This window comes from Clinocottus analis, unplaced genomic scaffold (assembly GCF_023055335.1).
Source record: "Clinocottus analis isolate CAN_PGR_092001 unplaced genomic scaffold, fCliAna1.0.p SCAF_1, whole genome shotgun sequence".
NCBI classification, from domain to species: Eukaryota; Metazoa; Chordata; class Actinopteri; order Perciformes; family Cottidae; genus Clinocottus; species Clinocottus analis.
The window spans coordinates 23,405,942-23,426,539 of NW_027175820.1; the positions used below are offsets into that span (position 1 = coordinate 23,405,942).

Below are 20,598 nucleotides of genomic sequence, written 5' to 3' on the forward strand. Positions count from 1 at the left end.
GAAAGGGGAAGGAGAGAAAGAGGATGAAAGGTTGATTCAAGGAGAGGGAAGGAGATGTATAAAGTCTCGTACGTGCTGCTTTGTAAAGGAAGGAGACGACGAGGGGAGGGCAGAGGTAACGAGTGTGGAGAACATGAGAGGAGAGGAAAGGTGATCAGAAAGTTGAGGAGAGGATACGACGATGGACGTCATGTCGAGAGGAGAGCGAGGGAAATGAGGAAGATCAGGAGAGGAAAGATAAAGAGAAGTGAAGCGCAGCCGGATGATAAGAGAGAAAGAATAAGACTGAAAGAGAGAGAGAGGAGAGAGAGGAGATGTGTGAAGTATAGAGGAAAGAACGGCAGAGAGAGGACAGACGAGTTTACACAGTACGAGCTAACTATTAAAGATTGATAGTCACAGTGTCTTTTCTCTACAGCCCTCTCTCTGTCTCTCTCTCTCTCACACACACACACACACACACACACACACACACACACACACACACACACACACCATTGCTAACTCCGAGCGGGTCATTATTTCCTAATCATCTCCAGACCTCTCTCCTCCTCTGTGGGACTCAGCTCTTTGCCACCACTCTGATATTTACTTGTGCGTCGGAACGAGCAACACACCGAACATTACTCTGCAGCTGCAACATTCTGGAAGCTTTTTTTATTTATTTATTTCCCGGAGCTCGCCACCGCATGGTGCGCGCGCAGCACGGCCTCGGGGCCGGCTGTTTTAGTTTTCGGGAGCGCTTGATTCGATACGGGGCGGAACATTTTTATTTATTTTTTTACGAAGACGTCGATACGAGTGTGTCCAGTTAATTGCGGGAATCGCAGTAAAATATTTGTGGAGCTTTTAAAATGCGTGTTATTTCTCGTGGGATGGGCCCGTTTTTTTTTTGTTTGTTTTTTTAACATGTTTACACGATTCGGAGGCGGAGGAAGCAGAATGCAGTCGCAGCTCTTTCCTCCAGTAATGGCTCCCCAGACCCCCCCCCTGCCTCTCGGGGGCTTTTATGTGCTGCCAGTGTGTCTTTCATTACGCGACATGATGGGCGGCGTCACCTCATACTTACCGAGCGGCCGACGATCACCTGGCTGTCTGTCTGTCGGCTCGCTGCCTCATCTCTGAACATCCGTCTACCTGCCATGTCACATATCTGCACACGTGCAGGATCTCCGTCTCAGTCTGGCACACCAGAAGCGTTTACCATGATGAGAGTTAAAGTTCCAATCCCACCACCACCACCACCACCACCGCAGCCGATCAGGGGTTTTAATCCCAGCAGCGGTGCCAATGTGTTCTGATAGATAATGATGTTAACAGGTGGGAAGCCAGTGAGAGATTTGGATCTCGTCACCGCACCGGTGTCTCCTGCACGGCTGACTTCCATCGAAGAAAAACACTTATCCACCAACCCCACCCCCACCCCCACCCCGTGACCTTGAAACGTGGCTTTTGGAAAAGCTCAGTGTGTGGCGTTGCTTCATTTTCTGGAAAAAGGTGGCGGCCGGATTCACCTCGGATTCAAAATGAAGGCTCGTGAAGTCATCGAGGAAAAAAAAAGAAAGTGTCAGAAATGGAAATTTATTTCTGCAAAAGAGAGATAATTAGTTCCCTGTTGCACTCATAAGTAGCCAATTAAGCATTTTATTAGTCACCAAGATGATTGTTGTCTTGCATTTCGCTGTTTCCGTGCTCTTATTTTGAAACCTCTGTGTTGGAGGAGCTGGATCATTATGTGCTTTTTGTTTTTGTATTGTTTGAGTGTGTGCATGCCGTCCTGAGAGCCAAACCGTTTTATTATTGCACCAAAAAATGTACCGCAGTCATAAACCCTTATAGTCTTTGTCATCCACAGTATTCGTGCTCGTCCGTGCGTTTGTCTGCTTTTGATCTCTGTGTACGGTCCAGAGTAAATGGAGGCCTCCTTTGTCCCCTCTTCTCCTTCCAGGTTATGACTTCTGCGCAGAGGGACTCATTTGTGGCGAAAACTCTCAGTGTAAAAACCGGAATACTAAAGCCGAGTGCGAATGCAAGGGCGGCTACGCCTCCATCCACGGGGACTCCACTTACTGTGAAGGTAGGACTCTACTCTCCCATGCTTAAGCTGAGCCGTGGCTCATGTGACCTTATTAGCCATTAAATCAGGATGTCAGAAAGAGTACGGCTGGATGCAGCGATGGGTACCGTTTGGATTTCATCGACGCTTTTATCGATGCTCGTGCACTCGTCGCCGACTTGTTGGTTCTTTTTCATTATTTCGTGAGGAAAAAAAAGACACTTGTTTGAGAAAAGAATGGACATGGCTTCATTATTCTTGGAGGGAAACAAATAGTCTTTCTTAAGCAACAGCACAAGAACTTGCACAAAATATTTCAAATACAGTCGCGGCGAAACAATTAACGAGGAGATTAACGTTCATTTATAACCTGTTCTCGTGATCAAACTCCGTATGGCGTCGCCTGCGGCGCACGGGGACGGACGTCTGCTCGCCAAACGCTCGTAAACTCTGAATTTCTGCAGATTGATGTCCTGCTCGTCGGCTAAACGTTGTGATGAATTGCCGGTGTTTCCTCTCGCTCTCTTGTGAAGGTTTTATTGCAGTTGTGACAACGAGAGTCTTCAGCATCTACTGGAGTAAAATGCAGCCGCACTTGTTTTTATCTTTGCCGCGTTTGTGTGTGTGTTTGTGTGTGTGTGTCGAAGTAAAGCATCCATAGCTGGCAGTGTGTCAGCTTTTAATTTGTGGTTTTCTTTCAGGAGCACGTTCATATGCCGGCTGTGAGCCACTGACTGAGATTTCCTAATTACCTGACATGAACACACAATGAGTGCATGATGTGATGGTGACTGGCTAAGGAGAGCGAGATCTGAGAAAGCAACTTTTAATATGCCATCAGTATTGAGACAAATCACATTTTGAGAAATATGCAAGACCTGAACGCCTCCGCGTCAACACTTTGGAGGGTCTCTGGAAAGATGTCACTTGCATTTGTCATTAAAAGTGTCTTTTAAAAGCGTCACTTCACTTGCAAAACGTGTTTTAAAAACAACACGAGTACAGGCGGGCGCTGTTGTGTGGTTTTCAAAAACTTAACGCTAACGGCGGTTCCATCCCCGGATCGAGGTTGTCCGTACGGTGTGTGTGTGTGTGTGTGTGTGTGTGTGTGGATGGATGTTGTATGAACGGTCAGATAGTCCTGATGGGCAGGCGACACCTGGCATGGTGGCTCCTGTCACGGCTGTGAATGATGACAAGTACCGTTAAAGCGCCTTTTAGTGGTCGGTACACTTTACAAATACAGTCCTTTCACTCTGTGCAACCGGAGAAGCTTTGGGTATTTTCAAGGTGAGATAGAATATATGTATTGAATACGTTTGAATACAAATGTCAGGCTGGATTCTCCTGCAGGGCACACGGTTGTTGAATGGTTTAGCAGTTGTGTGAATGGACCTTATTATTAACGACTGCATCTGCATGACACAGCGGGACCACGTAGGGGGTATTCCCCCCTCCCCCCTCCCCCCTCTTACTGCTGCCGGGTATTCTGCACGCTGGGAAAGGGGTTAAGGGTAGATTACATTTCAGCGACTCAAATAGTTTCATTAAATTTCCCCGAGAACCTCTGGTTCAAGGAGCTTTGCATGTGTCGTCCACTAATGGTGTTTAACACTCCTGCTGGCCATTTTCCAAAAGGGTAGCATCGAGTTTTAAATAGATTTCCATCCATTGATTTCATTTAATCATTTAGAGACTTGAGTTTTATTATTATCTAATGATAATGCAGTTGTGAGGTTTTCAGTTTTTTAAATTAAAAAAAAATAAATAAATAAAGTTGCTTTAATGGATATATGGGATGCAGTTTAATCAATACTTCACAAGCACATGTAGAAAATAATCCAAAAAAAAAAGTAAAGTGGACATTATTGAATGCCAGCAATGACTGACTGTAATGGAGCAAAATGATTGGACCAACTGTCTTATTTCTCCTGTCTGTGCTGTCATCTGTATCTCTATTATTTCCCCATATTACCACATTAATTCAGCCAACAAGTTAATCTCAAAAGAGGAGAAATTACAGCTTCTGCGACCGATCCATCTTGTGTAACGTTCGACTAACTAACTCACTTTTCAGCTAGCTAGTTTGCCTGCTAGCTAGCAAACAATGTACGTCGTGTTGAGGAATACAAGTTTACAAATCCATACTCGGTCTCACATTTTAATATCCATAAACTTGGATTGACTAACTGGAGATTAGTCCTTAACTGTGAAACAGAGCTCTGCTTTATTTCAAGTCTGGATTTACTCATTTTAAACTTTAGTTTTGCTAAATTCAGATTTGAATTGAACCCTTTCTGCTTCCATCAAGCCGGCTGATTTGTAGGACTTTGCTCAGAGTCGCTGGGTGCTGGAGGCCCCGAGTACTTGCGATGGATCTAATAGCCTTATTTTATTAAGAAGCTCGGGCGCGGCACTGGCGGATTGAAGGATTTGCTCGGCGCTCGGTGCAGTTGTCTTTGGGCTGCAGCCACGGCCTGAACTCGCTCAACGCGCTGAGACCTGGGTAGCCGCGAGCCCTGCAGTCTGGCCGCCTCTGTGTTTGATCTGCATGGTAAAGAGGTTTACTCAGAGCTCCGCTGCTATCCACGGCAGTCCCACGCCGATCGAGCGAGGAGGGGCTGAGAAACACTGATAGTTAAATCAACTATGTAAATCAGGCCGCCACGGCTCTATTGGCCGTGGCGGCATTATCCGTGTTCGAGGGGTTCGCTCCCTTGAGGCAGCTCACGCTTCTATTGTCACTGGATTAGCAAGAATCCCGCTGTACAGTGTGCTGATATTTGACTCCGCTCTCACCTCCAACTTAAATTGGCTGAGGATATCGCGTATCCTCTCCTTTTTGGCTCATTTGCGTTATACACAAAGCCCAGCTGTCTGAGAAAAAGATGTTTTTGCAGAACAATCGAATTTCTCCTCTTGTATTTTATAAACTGGAGATTATGTCTGGCTGTGGCTCCGAGCCGCCATTAAATGTGACCATTATATCCTCATAAATGTTTTTATGTGCGGCTGGATGATTGAGGATGAGATTATATACTTGTAATCAGAGAGCAGTTTGAGGAGGGACCAGCAGATTTAAACAGAGATCAGCTTGAGGCTTCGGTCTGGCATTCGGTCGCCTTATGGGGCCACAGTGGTCCTCTCCCCCTCTTTAAACTGAATACCTGATTATTAGTGGGATGTTTAGCTGGCATATCGTCCTCCAGTGTGTCCTAACTCCAACGAGGTACCCCACCTGTTGTTAAGAGGTGGTATTGATCTAAATCTTCCCGTTAAAAAGCATGTTTTGACTTTTGTTCGCCTCAAACTAGAGAAATCACAAATGTTTGTGGACTAATGTTATTGTATTGTAGATATTGAGTATTTTCATAATTCAGATTTTTATGTTGACTATGACTTACTTGCTATCTATCTATCTATCTATCTATCTATCTATCTATCTATCTATCTACCTATCTATCTATCTATCTATCTATCTGCCTCACTCACTTTCCTCCCTCCCTTCCGACCTACTTACCTTTCTCCCTACCTACCTAATGTGTAATTCCTCAACAACACAAGCCACATTTTGATAGCATAGCTTAGCTAAGCATGGCGTGTATGTTTTGGCAACACATATCCAATCGTTCTTAGGACAACGCAAAAGTAATGCCGCTTTTTAAGCTCGAGCCGCCCGAACCCAGCTGTGTTGACTCGCGTTGGGGTGGATCTGCACAATCCTGCTGAAATGGCTACGAGCAGTTCCTGTTTGCACAAACATCCATCAAATAGATTATTTTCTTTACTTTTTCTTATTGAAAATTTGCTTCTTTTTTTATACCAAGGAGAGTAGTTCAGTTCACTGAGTTGTTTCCACCATTGTGTGTAAGATGGATCTGCCCACTCTCCAACTTCACTGATTTATGTCACTTACAAAAAGGAGTGTCATTTATGATGAAACATGCTTTCCTCCGGCACGACAAGTCAATGAAGCCGCGGCATATTGTGCGCCTCTGCTGTAGCACATATGACGCACGCCTCGTTCGTACTCACAGCGAGAGGATGTGTTAATATTGAAAGCCATCTGCCTAATTTCCAAAAGGAGGAATGTGCCCGCATATGCAGAATAAGCACGCATGGAGAAACAGGAACATAAGCACACGCTAATGATGTCCTTTGCCTCACTTGCATGCCCACCGAGGCCCGTGTCTTTATTTACTCCATCAAAGATGTATCGCTGCATGAGAGCGGACATCTTTGATGAGTCCGGTGTGGAGGCGTCACTCTGCATACTCGATGTTAAGACAGCGGCTCCTCCTCTTGTCTGGCTCAGGGAAGTACTTTTTAATCCAGGAGGACGCCTGCTACAAGGCAGCGGTTGCTATTGATTGGTCTTGTCAGCACTCAGCAATTCAAAGGCTCCGACAGGGCTCCAGCAGAGCCTGCTGGCTCTGCAACTGCGTGGACACATGAAGTGCGATAGGACCTCATGGACTGCGTGGAATCAGTGTTTTACACTGAAGGCCTTCAGCGCAAACAGAAAGGAAAAAGTTCTCCCCCATGCTGTTACCTCCATGCTGTGGATGAAGGTATTTCTATGAATCTATACATAGTATGTATATGGCTTTCTATATGGCTATAGTTGCTCCTTGAGAGGGTCCCAGCGGACTTAATGGGAAACATCTACGCATATACGCGATCTGATAACATGAGAATCACGTCCTCTGATACACGATCCAGCTTGTCAGGCTGTATCAGAGACATTACGGACACTTCTACTGCTATTGGAACAACGCTACAACCTGGACAGGTTGCTTGTCAATCACAGAGCGGACACATACACTATGCGTACGTGCAGGTTTTTTTAACACTGGAGAAGTATTTCGTACATATTTTCTTTAACGCACATCACAGCGAACGTGTCGTGAAATGGGCGAAATTGAATGTGTCTACCTGAGTGTCATGTTTCCATCCTTACCGATCGGAGTTTGAGCTGATCGATACCTGTGAGTATACTGCAGAGTCACTTGTCCCGGGATTGAATGCTGATTGCGTGTCTTGAGGCTGTGACATCCAAATTCAACACACTCGAACCCCTATACCTCTGAGACAACAACACCAACACGCTCTGCCACTAACCCACATATTCACTTCAAACATCCGTCACCATTTCTTTTGATGTTTTTACTTTCAATGATGATACATAATGCATCCATGCAGATGTATGTAAGCCCATTTATTAGTATGTTCTGAACCGGGCCTATCAATACCGTATATGCATGCAATCAGATAAACACAGGAGGACTGTGACACCGGTGTCAAAGCTCTAATTACTCCTGATAAAAATAACTGACTTCATCTCACAAGTTGTACTATCTTCAGCTCAATGTGTCATCCCTCCTGATGCTGCTCTATTATTGTTATGTCTCACGTTAGTGCTAATGAGCTTTACTCTGGCTTATTATCCTCATCAGCTCGTGTTTGTGCTGTCAGTGATATTCTTCCAGTTCCGGCAGTATCTACTGTATCATCTCTCGACTCCAGAGGACACACACATTACCGCTGCTGCTGTTGTTGCTTTTGCTGACAGCTTGTTAATTGTAACCTTATTTATTTATATATATATATATATATATATATATATATATATATATATATATATATATATATATATTTTAAAAGTACACATCAGGTTGAGCCCTGATAACAAAAATAACAAAAGAGCCGAGGCAGCTGAGGTTGAGAATAGTTGCATCAGCAAAGTACAAACGACACAATTCACTGTTTTTCGAGCTCGAGTGCTACAGGGAGTGACCCTCCTCCCAAATGGCCGTTGTTACCACAGAGGCTGCTCTGTATATCTCTTTCTGTGGTGGGTGAAATCCCAGCATGGGTCTAAAGTGCACCTAGATGGTGCATATCTTTCTTTCATTGCACATGTTTCTTGGCTTTATATGGACCTTGTACTCTCAACATAATCAAATGATCTCCCAGTCTGCGGGAAGCTTTCTTTTTTTTTGGTGTTACAGCCTCTCAAGTGCCTCTTCCGTGCACTTATTTTCTCCTCCATGTTTCAAATTAAAGGCTCCACCGCCACTACGCGTCCTTGGAAATGTTTATGGGTGAGCGCATTAGGGAAAAGTCACAGCAGTTACATAAGACGCTCGAGTCGAGTCAAGTATTCTCACATATGCGGCGATGAAGCGCATTTCCATAGAAATGGTCTCAGGAGGTTGTTGTGAAGAGTTCTCCTGCTGTTAAGATCCCTCGCGGGTCACTCTACCCACGTTAATGGCGGCATTAGCTCCCCGTTGCGCCCCATATCGCTTCTCCGCCTCTTCTGGGCAACTCAGACACTGACTCGCCCTTGTTTGACATGTAAAGGTGGATTCGTTTCACCGCTCCGCCAGCTGCGTGTTTTGTTTGCAGCGCTAGTTGCGGAGTCGCTGAGTCTAATTGGGTCTAATTTAACTTGCATTTGATGCTAATGGTACGACTCCCTCAACAGTTCACATTGCCGCCAATCACTGCCTCGGGCTGCATTCTTCTGCAGTTTTATTTAGCCTCAAAACCAAGGTTTTTTTTTTTTTTTTTTGCTATGGGTAACACGATTAGTGCCCAATGTGAGGCTGACACGTGAAACCTAAGGCGCTATTTATGTTTGTTCAGCTCTCTTTTATTTAGCCACGGAGCCACCGAACTCCCTGGGTTCAGAGACTGACTCTCTGATGTGTCGCCTTAGCTAACAGGCTCTCAGGATGCACTTCATAATGTCCCTGATCTTCAGTCTATCTTCACTGACACCACAGCAGTTTTCAGTTCCTCTCTAGCTTTTCCCACTCACTGGTAATTTGCCATGACTTTGGCGTAAATAGTGTCAGAGTAAAGCTCACCTTTCAGAGAGCAGACACAGCCTGGCTAGTTAGCTTGTTAGCTAGCTTGTCCTTCTCCGGAGCAGCGGGGAGTGAAACTAAATACTCACTTCCTAAAACAAACCCTTCACATTAGACCTAGCCGACATCATTGCAATTGTAAATAATTTTTTGTCACCAGTCATGCTGACTAGCCAGCTGTCTGCTAGTAAGCTAGCTATCTTACTAATTCCACCATGCTTCGTTGCTACACTGGCTACAGAAACTAAGCCGAACAATGTTGTCAGATGTGGCAGTAGCGAAGTGCTTTCCGACACTGTGACGACAGAATCAGGACGAAGCATAATGTTGTTAACTTGCATTAAGTCACTTTGACTCCCTATGGTCCGCGACGCTACTTTATGGTTTTAGTCCTTTCACAGCGAGTCGGCAACTTGCGGCTTCGTTGATACTGAAGTTTTCTTGGAGATAATTTCATCAATTATTCAATTGAAATCTGCTGATTATTCCTTTTGTCTCCACTGTATTGGGATGGAAGAACTGACTTTTTTATATAAGTAATTGTTTTGTTTTTCCCTGAAGTTGTTCTGAGCTCCCTGTTCAAGGCTTTGGTTGCTGGTTCAGTAAATGGTTCCCATCCGGTTTGTCTCGAACCTCATTCACTGAGATGTTCATGGCTAATAACGTCATATCCATTTCTCACCCACCCGGCACTGATGAACTGGGATTAAAGAAGTTATTTGTGGAGGGTTTTTACCCATCTTGTCTCTCCGTTCTGCTGGGGCAGATAGAGGGGCTTTTATGGTGTGTTTCCAGATATACTGATATGAGCTGGGCCGGTTGGCTTCTGGGTGGCACAGCCCAGTACACGGACTGACAGGCAGTCACATTCACAGTAATGGCAGGCTGCAGCAGCTCCAAAGAGACAGAAATACAGACGGATTCCTGGGAGTGCAAACTTGCAGGAATCATATCCACAGAGGTTGGAATTGAGCTAATCAAGGGCAGAGCCTCCCTGCAGGACTTACACAGCAGGATGGTGTGTGTGTGTGTGTGTGTGGCCTTCCTGTCTTTTTTTTAATAGATAAGCTCAGGGAAACACTGTGTCTCCACCAGGAGTGCAGCACCTGCCCCAGTGCTACAGCTAATCCGCTAAAACTGACAGCTTCTGCTTACTTTTTCCTGCCGCGTCTGCTCACACACAACGACAGCGGGAGTCAAAGAAACATAGAAAATACACACCTATGCTGTGTTGCAAGAGGTTTTCCTCATTTTGTATCGCAGACCACTTCAGTGTCAAGTCATGAGCATGGACGTTGTCGATGCGGCGCCATCGAGACGTGATGTGATGTGCGCTGAGAGGATGCGATGTAAAAGAGGGGGACTTATTGATTGGGAGCAGTTTAGATAATCCTCATTAGTTCTTATTCAGCCCGCGATGACGGGCGCACCAGTCTGCATCTGTCTTTTTATGGCGTTGTCGAGCGTTGTCTGGCTGAATTGGCTCTCACTCAGTGGCATTAAATAGTAATTGGCTGTGTTTGTACTTCTGCAAATCAATCAGGTTCTCTGTGGGAACCCCGGCCTCCGACGTGTTCAAACAAGGACGTAATGACAGGGAACGAATGAGCAACAGCGCCGCTGCTCCCCAGTTCTGTCTGTTGTAGGAAAAGGCGTTCGAGCCGAGGGTTAGCGGATACGACGACGACAGACAGTCAGTAAGTAAGGTAGATAAAGACAAGGACGAACTAAAAAGCAGCAGGGAAAGCCTCTGCCAACAACCTGCTGTAAGCTGTGCCCTTCATTAAAGTTTGTTGTTTGACCTCCCAGACAAAAGCACATGTTTGGTAATCAACCGGGAAGTCCTCGGCGTCACCTCCGGTGCCTAAATACACGGGAAGACAGAATGATGCCTGTCGTTTATTTTAAAAAGAGATAAACCCCCCTAATGTTCTCATGGCGGGACGTTCAGTGTGTCTGATGTCATCCCTTTTTGATGAACGTTGAATTGAAGCTCAAGCCTCCTTAAATAAAAGGTGACAAAGAAGCTTCTTGGCTCCTGAACGCGCAGACAGACGGGCTTCAATATAACGGTAAAACCCCGCTCGTTTCGCTGCTCAGACGGAGACTATGAATAGGGGAGCCCAGTGTTGGAAAGTAAAAGCAGCGCTGCTCGCCAAGCTGTGTGAGGGGAGCTGCTCCGTGTGCAGCGGCCGCATCGTATCGGCCCACAGTGTAACGCTGGCAGAGGTCTGCAGGAGTCACAGTGGGTGAGCACTCTGGTAAAAGGTCAGCGAAAGACCTGTAATGAATTACAGTCACTTCACTGAGTGACAGAGTGCTCTGTGTGTGTGTGTGTGTGTGTGTGTGTGCTGTTGCGACTCCGAGTCCTTCCTCTCCCTCGGTTTCCCACTTCCCAAACTCTCTCCTGGGTGGCATCCATCTCCGCCATCTGCACCGCACTGACTGCAAGTGTTCCAACGCTGTCCTTGGCGTCGCTCCTGTTCCCCGCGTACTAGTTTCTCATGCGGTTATTTATCCCCTCCCCTGCTTATTTCCCACTCAATTTCCGGACCAGTTCCGAGCTGCACGGGATTGGGGTCGTAATCTCTTCAACCAGAGGACTTGGGTGGATCGCTGCTCGGCCCGGTCCGTGGGCTAACACTTTCAAAGTGTTGTTGGGATCGGTCCCAAAAGGTTCACGAGCCTGAAAAACTTATTTTCTCCAAGTAGCCTAATGGGAGAAAGTACCAGGAGGCCCGTTTTATTCAGGACAATGTGCTATCCCCTATTTCTTTTTACATTATCTATTCCTCAATGTCATTAAATTGCCAAAGTCATCAACTTTTTTCTCTCTCTCTCTATCACACATTAAGGCCGACTATTCCTTGTATCTTCTCTGTTGACATTAGTCACCACTGTTATCTTTTTTGAGATGGGCCACGTTCCAATTAGACGTCGACTGCCAAAGCTCAGTTTAAAGACGTGAGATTTTACTCTCATCTCACAGTTACAGACAAGCTGGCCTTCTCATTTAAAAAGAAAATGATGGGGTTTGGAGTTCTCATCTTCAAAGCAGAGACGGGGACGTGGACTTCAGACTCAAGTCACAATTAAATCACGCACACAGTGATTTAAGACTTGTCAGCATCTGTGGGTCTCAGGGGTGAGCTCATTAGCCATTTGCAGAGACTCAGAAGTAATAATACAATACCGCTGTTATGGAAAAATAGGTACAATTATATTTCACATGTAATAATGTGGTGCCGCTGTGGCTCAGTGGTCGGAGCGGGTCGTCGTTAAATCGGTCGAGCTGCGTGGGCGGGCCGTTCTTTAATAGGCTGAAGTTGCCATTAGCTGACCCTGTAGAGACGTACAGTAGTCCAGTCTGTCTCCGTCCCAATTCAGTCGTCACCTCCTTTTTTTTTTGAAGGACGCGGCCTGTCGAGGTGTTATCTTTGGAGGACAGGAAGGAAAGTGGACCTGTCTTGCACTTCTTTTCCCTTAGGAGACGACATTCAAGCCTCACCTACATATATTCTAATGGTGCGTAAAGTTGAGAATTGAAGTTTGCAGAGAAGAATTTGCTCTTGAATGACCAGCACGAGTGTGAATACAACCCTGACAGTTTTGCTCATAAGCATTGAAGTTGTACTTAACATAATCAAGCTCAACCAAAACCTTGCAGGGGGCTGTTGCATCCGTCTAGTAATATTGCATATCAACCAGTCACAGATTATCACCCGAACACAAACAATGGGCAGACCATTCTACGTACGTGGCTGTTGGTTTGTGGGACACTGGCGTCTCCTAGGTAAAGTTTAATTTGTGTCCGCAGAATATAACTATTTGGGAATGATTTGATTACTTTGATAGTTTCCTGTAATGATGAGTATTGGTTTTGTAGGAAGAGCAATACATCGTCTGCATAGAGGCTAATCTTGTGATGGGTGTTAAGTGTTTGTACTGTTTGGACTTGGAGGACACGGCCGCGTTGAACTCGTTACAAAATGTTCTCCGTCTAGAAAAGCCAGACCTCCATGGAGTCCACCCCTCGATCTGTGACACAGCAACCATCTGAACATAGATCAGATTAAAAAAAGGTTGACTGCGCTTGGTTTTTATTATTTTTTCCTTGGAAAGTCTGGAGAGGGACAGACGCTCTCCCCCCTCTCTCCCTCAGCTCGCCCCTCAGTCATCCCAAATCTGTTAATTACAGCAGAGACCGCAGGGACTAATGATCATGTTCCACAGGGTGGTAATGACACAATTATAACTGCGAGGACATCAGTCATCTCAACTTAGCTCCGACATTGTCCTTGGCCTTTTAGACGCACACACACACATACACACACTGGAGTGAATGAGACAAAAGCTCAGAAGACTGAGTGTCATTGAACTAAATTACGCTCACACACAGACTAACTGAATTTACGTTTATTTTTAAGATCCAGTGCTACTTCGAGTCAATGCACAGGCTGTGATAAAAGAACCACGTTATCTACAGGGTACAGTACAAATCATTTTGTCCTGCCTAAATATACAGTAAATTAAGAGATGCTCCGTTTTTTGTTGTTGAAGGAATGATGAGATAGTTTGTATGCCGAGACTCGACATTCATCCTGAAGTCTAGCTTTGTTTGGGGATTGATTTTAGCCGTCAGAGTACCGTCAAGGATTTTCCCTTGGAGTAGTGATTTTCTGCTCCGCTCCACAAAGCACGACGGCTCCAAATGGTTTATGACCCAAACGTTCTGCCAGGCTGCCTTACAGTCACACCATATTTAACCGCCCGACAATTAAACCCGCCAAACAACCTTTCGTTGTAACTGTCACAGCACTAATTTAATGCTCCGGTGGAACCACGATGAGCTGAGACTTTAAAAAAAGAAAGGAAGGAAGCAGGGGGATGATGCCATCCACACATCCAGACACAGGAGCGATTTCATCTAATTGAGTGTTATTGCAGCAAAGGGATCTTGTGTTTTGGCTTAAGAAAAGTACTTGAATCTTAAAGGAAAGTGACTCTCAAGTATTCATATCAGTAGATCGTCTAAAAAAGCTTTCAAAGTTTCATTTGGAGTTGACAATTTGCAGACGTCTTTGCAGTTGCAGTTACAGGAGCTGAAAAAATTACAGTTTTTGTAAAGGGATTGCTCGAGGGGAGAGGATCTGAGGTGACTGAGGCATGGCGGGCTGTGCTAGCATGAGACGATGTATCTGTGCATCAAGCGGGCCCTTTTTAAGTGGCTCTTATGGGGGTCTGAGGTCCGTTTGAAGCCAGCAGTTCATGTCCTCAATTCAATGTGGAAATACTCACAGAAATGCTCATGGAACAAAACCGTTAAGCTATTTCGAAGCAAACGTAGCCTTGTTTCACCAAGATGTCGATTGACCTCTAAAACCCCAAATGCTCACGCAAGTGCTCTGCTATACACACATCATGTCACACAAAAAGACAACACACTTTCTACTTTTTCACGGCACTTCTCCACCCCAGATGCCTGTCTCGCCCGTATGGATATGATGTATATTGTCTGCTTCATATCTTCCTTCTCATTCCCTTTGCAACATTGCTGTCTTCTTCCTCGTTGTTGACGTTGCATAAGTATCCAGCTTTACGTCTCCAGCTCCAAGTGCATGAAGTTAAAGATATCTTAACTTTAAAGGGGTTTTCAATTGTATCATAGCAACAGTGGGAGCATCATCGAGTGCTTCCCACAAAAATATCTTGCCTGAAAAGCTCCCGGCTATATTACAGACGCTCTTGAGTACAAAGGGCCCCGGCTCCCCAGCACCTGTTGCCCAAAGCCCGTTGGCTGAGGATGTCTTTGAAGACGGGCGTTGCAGCCCTGGTGCAGGAGTTCAGGCTTGCTGGCAAAGCGGGGGACGAGCGCATCGGATTTTTGTTTTCAAAGCTGGGCGCGAAGCAGCGCGATCATTTTACAGTTCAAGGAAATGTTGGTTTTCCGTCGTTGAGTCTCCAGGTCAAGTGGTTCTCAAACTTTTTCTGTCACGCCCCACTTTGGGTGGAAGCAAAATGTTTGGGCTCCACCGCCCCAACAACACGGGAACAAAACGGTACAACTTGTTGAGACTCCTCCATCCGTGATTTTTTAATTAATAGATTAAAGAAAATGTAAATCCCTTTCAAGTAAACCAGATTGCTCCATCTGACAAAAACTAATAACATGTGCAATCACTTTGTTAAAATAATGCAAATAAAGTTATATATGTGCAAAAAACAACTCATATTTGGCAAAAACATTAGGAAGGAAGCCGGTTGGATCCCTGTTTTCTCCCCGTAGTTTTATGTTGACGTGTCGTTGCGCAAGACACTAAAGCCCCAGAGCTTCACAACAGCGCAAAGATCCTTAATTACTAAGGTTGATGGTTAAAATGCAGGGAATAATTCCCCTACTGTGAGATTAATAAAGGATTCTTAAAAAAAATAAAAAAAATGTAAAATTTTTTTTAAGAATCTGCATCTCCCCCCGCGCCCCACCTGTAATACCTCCGCGCTCCACTAGAGGGTCGCGCTCCGCAGTTTGAGAACCACCGGTCTAGGTCAAGTCGCCCCCCATAGGTCAATCCAGAAGAAGCAGGTTGGCTCATCGTTTCAGACGTTCCCAGAATCACCTGTCGCCTCCAAAGCATCTCTTGGACCAGGGATAAGTTCAGTGTGTGTGCATATGTGTGTGTGTGTGTGTGTGGGCATAGGTGTGTGTACGAGCACTGCTTTTGGGTTAAGGCACAGCCCACCTTAAAAATAAGTTTTTCCTTGAAGTTGTTTTCAGCAGTGGTTCTATTTTCTATGCTTTGCAGATCAGTAATAAACCTTTTAAGAACAATTTTTTGGTTGCCAAGATGGGGAAAAGAATTATTTGAATGATGTCCAGCTACCGAAATCAATTTTTGAACACTTATCACACATAAAACCACAGTTTTTACTATGTGGAGGAAGCCTTCAATGTAATGTGGAGGAAGCCTTTAATGTAATGCATATAATGCTCATGTTCAGGTTCATACTAGACTGTTCTTCTTTACAAATCATGTAATGCATATCATTGTGTTTTTTCTCGTCTATTTGTGTGAATATAGCTGATAATTGTACCGCTGATATTATAATCAACACGTTATCCATGCATCATGCGTTCCTAGCATTTCTGAGAGATAGCGAAGACAAACAAAGTCCCTCAAGCCCGTTTCGTGGTGTATTTACCACCAGGAGACTAATTAATGAATGAACCCGCTCCCTCAGCCTTCAGCTTGTTATTTTATTTACAGTAAATCCAACAGTGACAGAACACGGTGTAAGGAGAGAGGTGACTCGTGTAATGGCAGGTGAGGTGTTTGCATGTTGTCAGGAGAAGGTCGACGCAAGTGAAGAATGACAAACCTTCTGTTTATCCACACGCTTCCTCCACCGAAAGGCTTCAAACTTTCATTTTCTGGAGCTGGCAGATGGCCGCATTGAAAGCTTGAGTGTTCATAAAGAAGAAAAGCAGCCGGTGGACTTTTGGGTCGACCTTCATGTGTTGAACGTCCTGCAGTGAGGAGAGAGAGGAACTCCCTGATGACGAGTGTGTAACTCCTCTGACCAGAGCCGGAGTGGGGACACTTTTCAGCCCGGGAACTTCAGGCTCAAGACCAGCCCACTTTTTCCATGGAAGTGGAAATTAGATAAATGAAGCAACAGTTCAGCTCTTACTATCCTGTATTTTTTTATTAGTACCAGGGTCCAACAAATAATGTAAAGGTTAAATACAACAATAATAATCCACTTAAGATGAAAAGTTAACAAAACATATTCCACTATTCCAGCAGTTTGAATATTGTGAAATTATGAATATCATTATTACAGTGTAGCTGATTTTGAAGTCACTTTTCTCCAAAACTGCACAGTAAAATCTCAAGGCCATACACATTTGCATAGCAGAGGTCAGCTTGAACAAGAATGCGTTGCAATTTTACTTAACAAGTTTAAGGATCTGCTTTTATAGCAGTTTGAATATTGGAAATTGTGACATTATGAATATCATTATTATATTGTAGCTGATTTTGAAGTCACTTTTCTCCAAAACTGTACAGTAAAATCTCAAGGCCATACACATGGATATAGCAGAGGTCAGTCTGAACAAGACTGCTTTGTAATTTAACTTTACGAATGTAACAATCTGTTTTCATAGCCCTTTGAATATTGGAAATTGTGACATTATGAATATCATTATTACAGTGCAGCTGATTTTGAAGTCACTTTTCTCCAAAACTGCACAGTAAAATCTCAAGGCCATACACATTTGCATAGCAGAGGTCAGCTTGAACAAGAATGCGTTGCAATTTTACTTAACAAGTTTAAGGATCTGCTTTTATTGCAGTTTGAATATTGTGAAATCATGAATATCAATATTACATTGTAGCTGATTTTGAAGTCACTTTTTGTGACTTCAAAATCTCAAAAAAGCTTAACGAGAGCTGTTGGGGTTTGAGTGGAACGAGCGCAATGGCTGCAGTTTCGGGCAGTTGAGCTCAAGAGATGCAGCTCCCTTCCCTCGATACCTGCCGTGGCTCAGGGGTCAGAGGTCGGCCGTTGGATCCCTGGATCTTCGGGTCCAGCACGTTTTCCTGGAACGAGACTGTTTCATCTCAACTACAAAGCCAAGACTCTGTCAGTCTGTGTGTTCTCAAGAACCGTTCATCCAATCTACTCCACGCTCGGCGAGCAGACCCCCCCCCACAGTGAGCGCTTTGTGGCATTTGGTGCAATTTGGACACGTTCAATTAATACGCTTTTAAACCAACAAGCAGCGGGGCTTCGGGGGTAAGCGGATTGAGTCGAGCGCGCCGTCCACAGCGGGCGGGCCGCGGCTCATCGACTTCGTTAACTCCCCAACGTCCTTCAACGCGAGCGGAGAGACAACCAATCTGTGTTTTTTTAACACTGTGTTTCTCCAGCGTCAGACTTGATGCTAATTTATGACGCTTTTGGCGCTTTTTCAGGCGCCTGTTTAGTGATTTGAGGGACCCTTTGAGGACGGCTGCCTTTACTTTTCATCCTTTTCCTCCAGGCTCACTTTTCTGAGCTTGGAGTATTGGTTTTGGCAAGAAGCAGGCTGACTCCAACTTTCTGCTCTTCTTATGTAAAACGATTAACTATTAATATTGAAAGTATTATTGCCGCACATTCAAAGATTTATTTCAAAGTGAAGATTGGAAGCGAGGCGTTATTGGCACCGTGCACTTTACTTTACGTAACTTCTGCTCAAGGTGGAGCTGTCACTTCTAATATAATACTGGATTATCCTATTTTAACTATTATATCTTTTGTTATTATATAATTTGTGAGTCAAAGAATGTTTTCCTCTGAAGTAGAAGTACATAGTAAGTAGTATGTGGTTGAGTTGCATATTTTTTTTTACCACTTTTGGGGCTTTTTGGACGCTTTTTGGACGTAAAGTCTATTAGATTAGTAGCATATTCAATATTTTTTCATATCTAGACATCTAATATTGAATATATCGCTGTTTAAATCCCTTGTGTTTGGGCTCAAGTTGCCAACATGATGGTAAAGTGTAGATTGTAGAACAGGCTATGATTCTTGTTTCTACTGAAATGTAATTACAGATTCCTATCAGACAGAGAGGCGCACGTTTGTTATATGATGATGAACATTTCTGGCAAACAGTCTGGATCCCATTTAAATACCGAACAAAACGCTGACAAAACAAGAAAAGACCATCAATAATAATAGTGAGCGTATCGGCATCCATTTTGCCCCCTTGATCTTTTCTTTTATTAACGTGCGTTTAAAAAAAATAAATCATACTTGATATTTTATTTGGTTATTTCTACAGTTCAACAAAAATTACGACACTCAAAGGTAAGAAAGAATACAAGAAACTAACCGTGTGTCTGTCCAAGACGAGCCACAAGGAAAGAAAACACACACACACACACACACAAACAAGCAGGTAAATAAGTAAAAATATAACATATAATAATAAACCACTGCAATGCAACACTTCATCAGCTTTGTCAGTCAATCATGTCAATCATAAATTCAGTCCAACATACAGATATATACAAAAAAATGATATTCAATGAGTTTTATTTACAGGTTCCTGCCCCTCCGTTTTCAAGAACAACGTCGTACACACCTCTGTTTTTGTGGAAATGGAAGGCCAAAACGCATGAATACATATGCGTTTTCCCCCCGTGTAAACGGGGCCTAAGAGGCATCAAAATCCGGAAACCACAGGCGTATTTATGAACTGCCGCCGCACCAGTACCCGAAAAAAACAATCCAATATCGGCAAAGTGAGACGCCGCCGCGACTCGAGACGTCTCGTCTCCGGTGTGAGCGCGCGAGGGCGAGGTGAGCCGGCGGGCGTCTTGATAATTGAGCCTTGAGTTATTCACACGTTGGATCATCTAATGAGTCAGGCAGCAGAGAGAGAGAGAGAGAGAGAGAGAGAGAGAGAGGGCATCCTCGGCTCGGGAGCTGTTGACTCCATTAAAAACAGTAATGGTGTGTAATGATGTGATAAAGCTTCGGCCTGTCAGGAGAGAGCAGCAGCAGCAGGGTGTTGACACACAGCACCATTAACATCACGACTGGGCACTTCGTTGTGTTGGGGGCATATGCTGTCCGTCTGTAGGAGGTCAGCGATCGGGTCCCATGAAAGATGTGTGGAGAGGTTTGGCCCTCTCGCTTCGTTTCTTCATGGAAAATATTGCAACTTCACGGCTTGAAATGGTGTGACTTTCCCTATTTCTCTTCAGGGTTAGATGACAATCATCTCAAACCAACCAGCATGCATTGTGATCGGTTATCGGTCTCATGTCCAACGTGTAGTAGGAACAAACAAACAAACAAGTTCAACCACGTTGGAGGAAATGTGGGGCAGTAAATGTAAACCACTCGCATGTATTTCGGCTATGTTCGGAAATTGTACAGTTCTGGGGAAATGTCCGTAAGGTTATTGTGAACATTCTGGGCTATGACACAGAAAAGGTCCTGTATTTTACTTTACTTTGGTATTATAACAGCAGATATTGTCTTAAGGGAAGACGGGTATCTGCTGAAAATGTTGCTAGCAGCCTGTAAAAAGGCTGTTACCAAGAGATGCTACACAATACAACCACCATCAAGTAACCGTATACGGTCACTTCCACAGTCAGTCATGCTTATGCAGTAGTTCATTGTCTCGTCCTTCACCTGTTGTGTTATTCAAGAGTTTCAAGCCGGGGTCGGGAGGCCAGAGGCAATCCCAGCATGCACTGGGCAAAAAGGGAAAGAGATATCAAACTCTTTGACACCATTAACCGCCAAGTTTCAGCCCCACCGCTGCGATCAGCCTCTGATATGCAAAAAAAAGGTAATACATATTTCCGAATGCAGTGAAATGGATTGATATTAACACTCCAGCAGAGTCTTATTTTGTCTGCAGACATTAAATTTAGTCTCAGACGGAGACTCGCTCCTCCTAGCTGGAAATTATTAATCTCCTGTGAAATGGAAACAAAAAAAAAGAAAAAGTTTGCCTTTGCTTTATGGACTGAGATATGCGACGCGGCGCCCGCAGAATTGCTCCCAATTTAACGTTTGGGAAACCAAATAAACGGCGCGCGGTGGTGACTGGCAGAAGGTTAAACGGTCTCTTATCTGCAGTCGCAGGATGTGTAATCA

The 20,598-nt window shown here is 44.5% G+C and overlaps 1 protein-coding gene across 1 annotated transcript in view; it reads left to right on the forward strand.

Annotated features, from left to right (window-relative positions):
* LOC137782498 (protein kinase C-binding protein NELL1-like) overlaps positions 1 to 20,598 on the forward strand; it is a 220,837-nt gene that overhangs the window by 95,987 nt on the left and 104,252 nt on the right. The window contains exon 12 of the mRNA XM_068571803.1: positions 1,949 to 2,077. Coding sequence (XP_068427904.1) covers positions 1,949 to 2,077 — 129 coding nt within the window. The remainder of the gene's footprint in view (positions 1 to 1,948; positions 2,078 to 20,598) is intronic.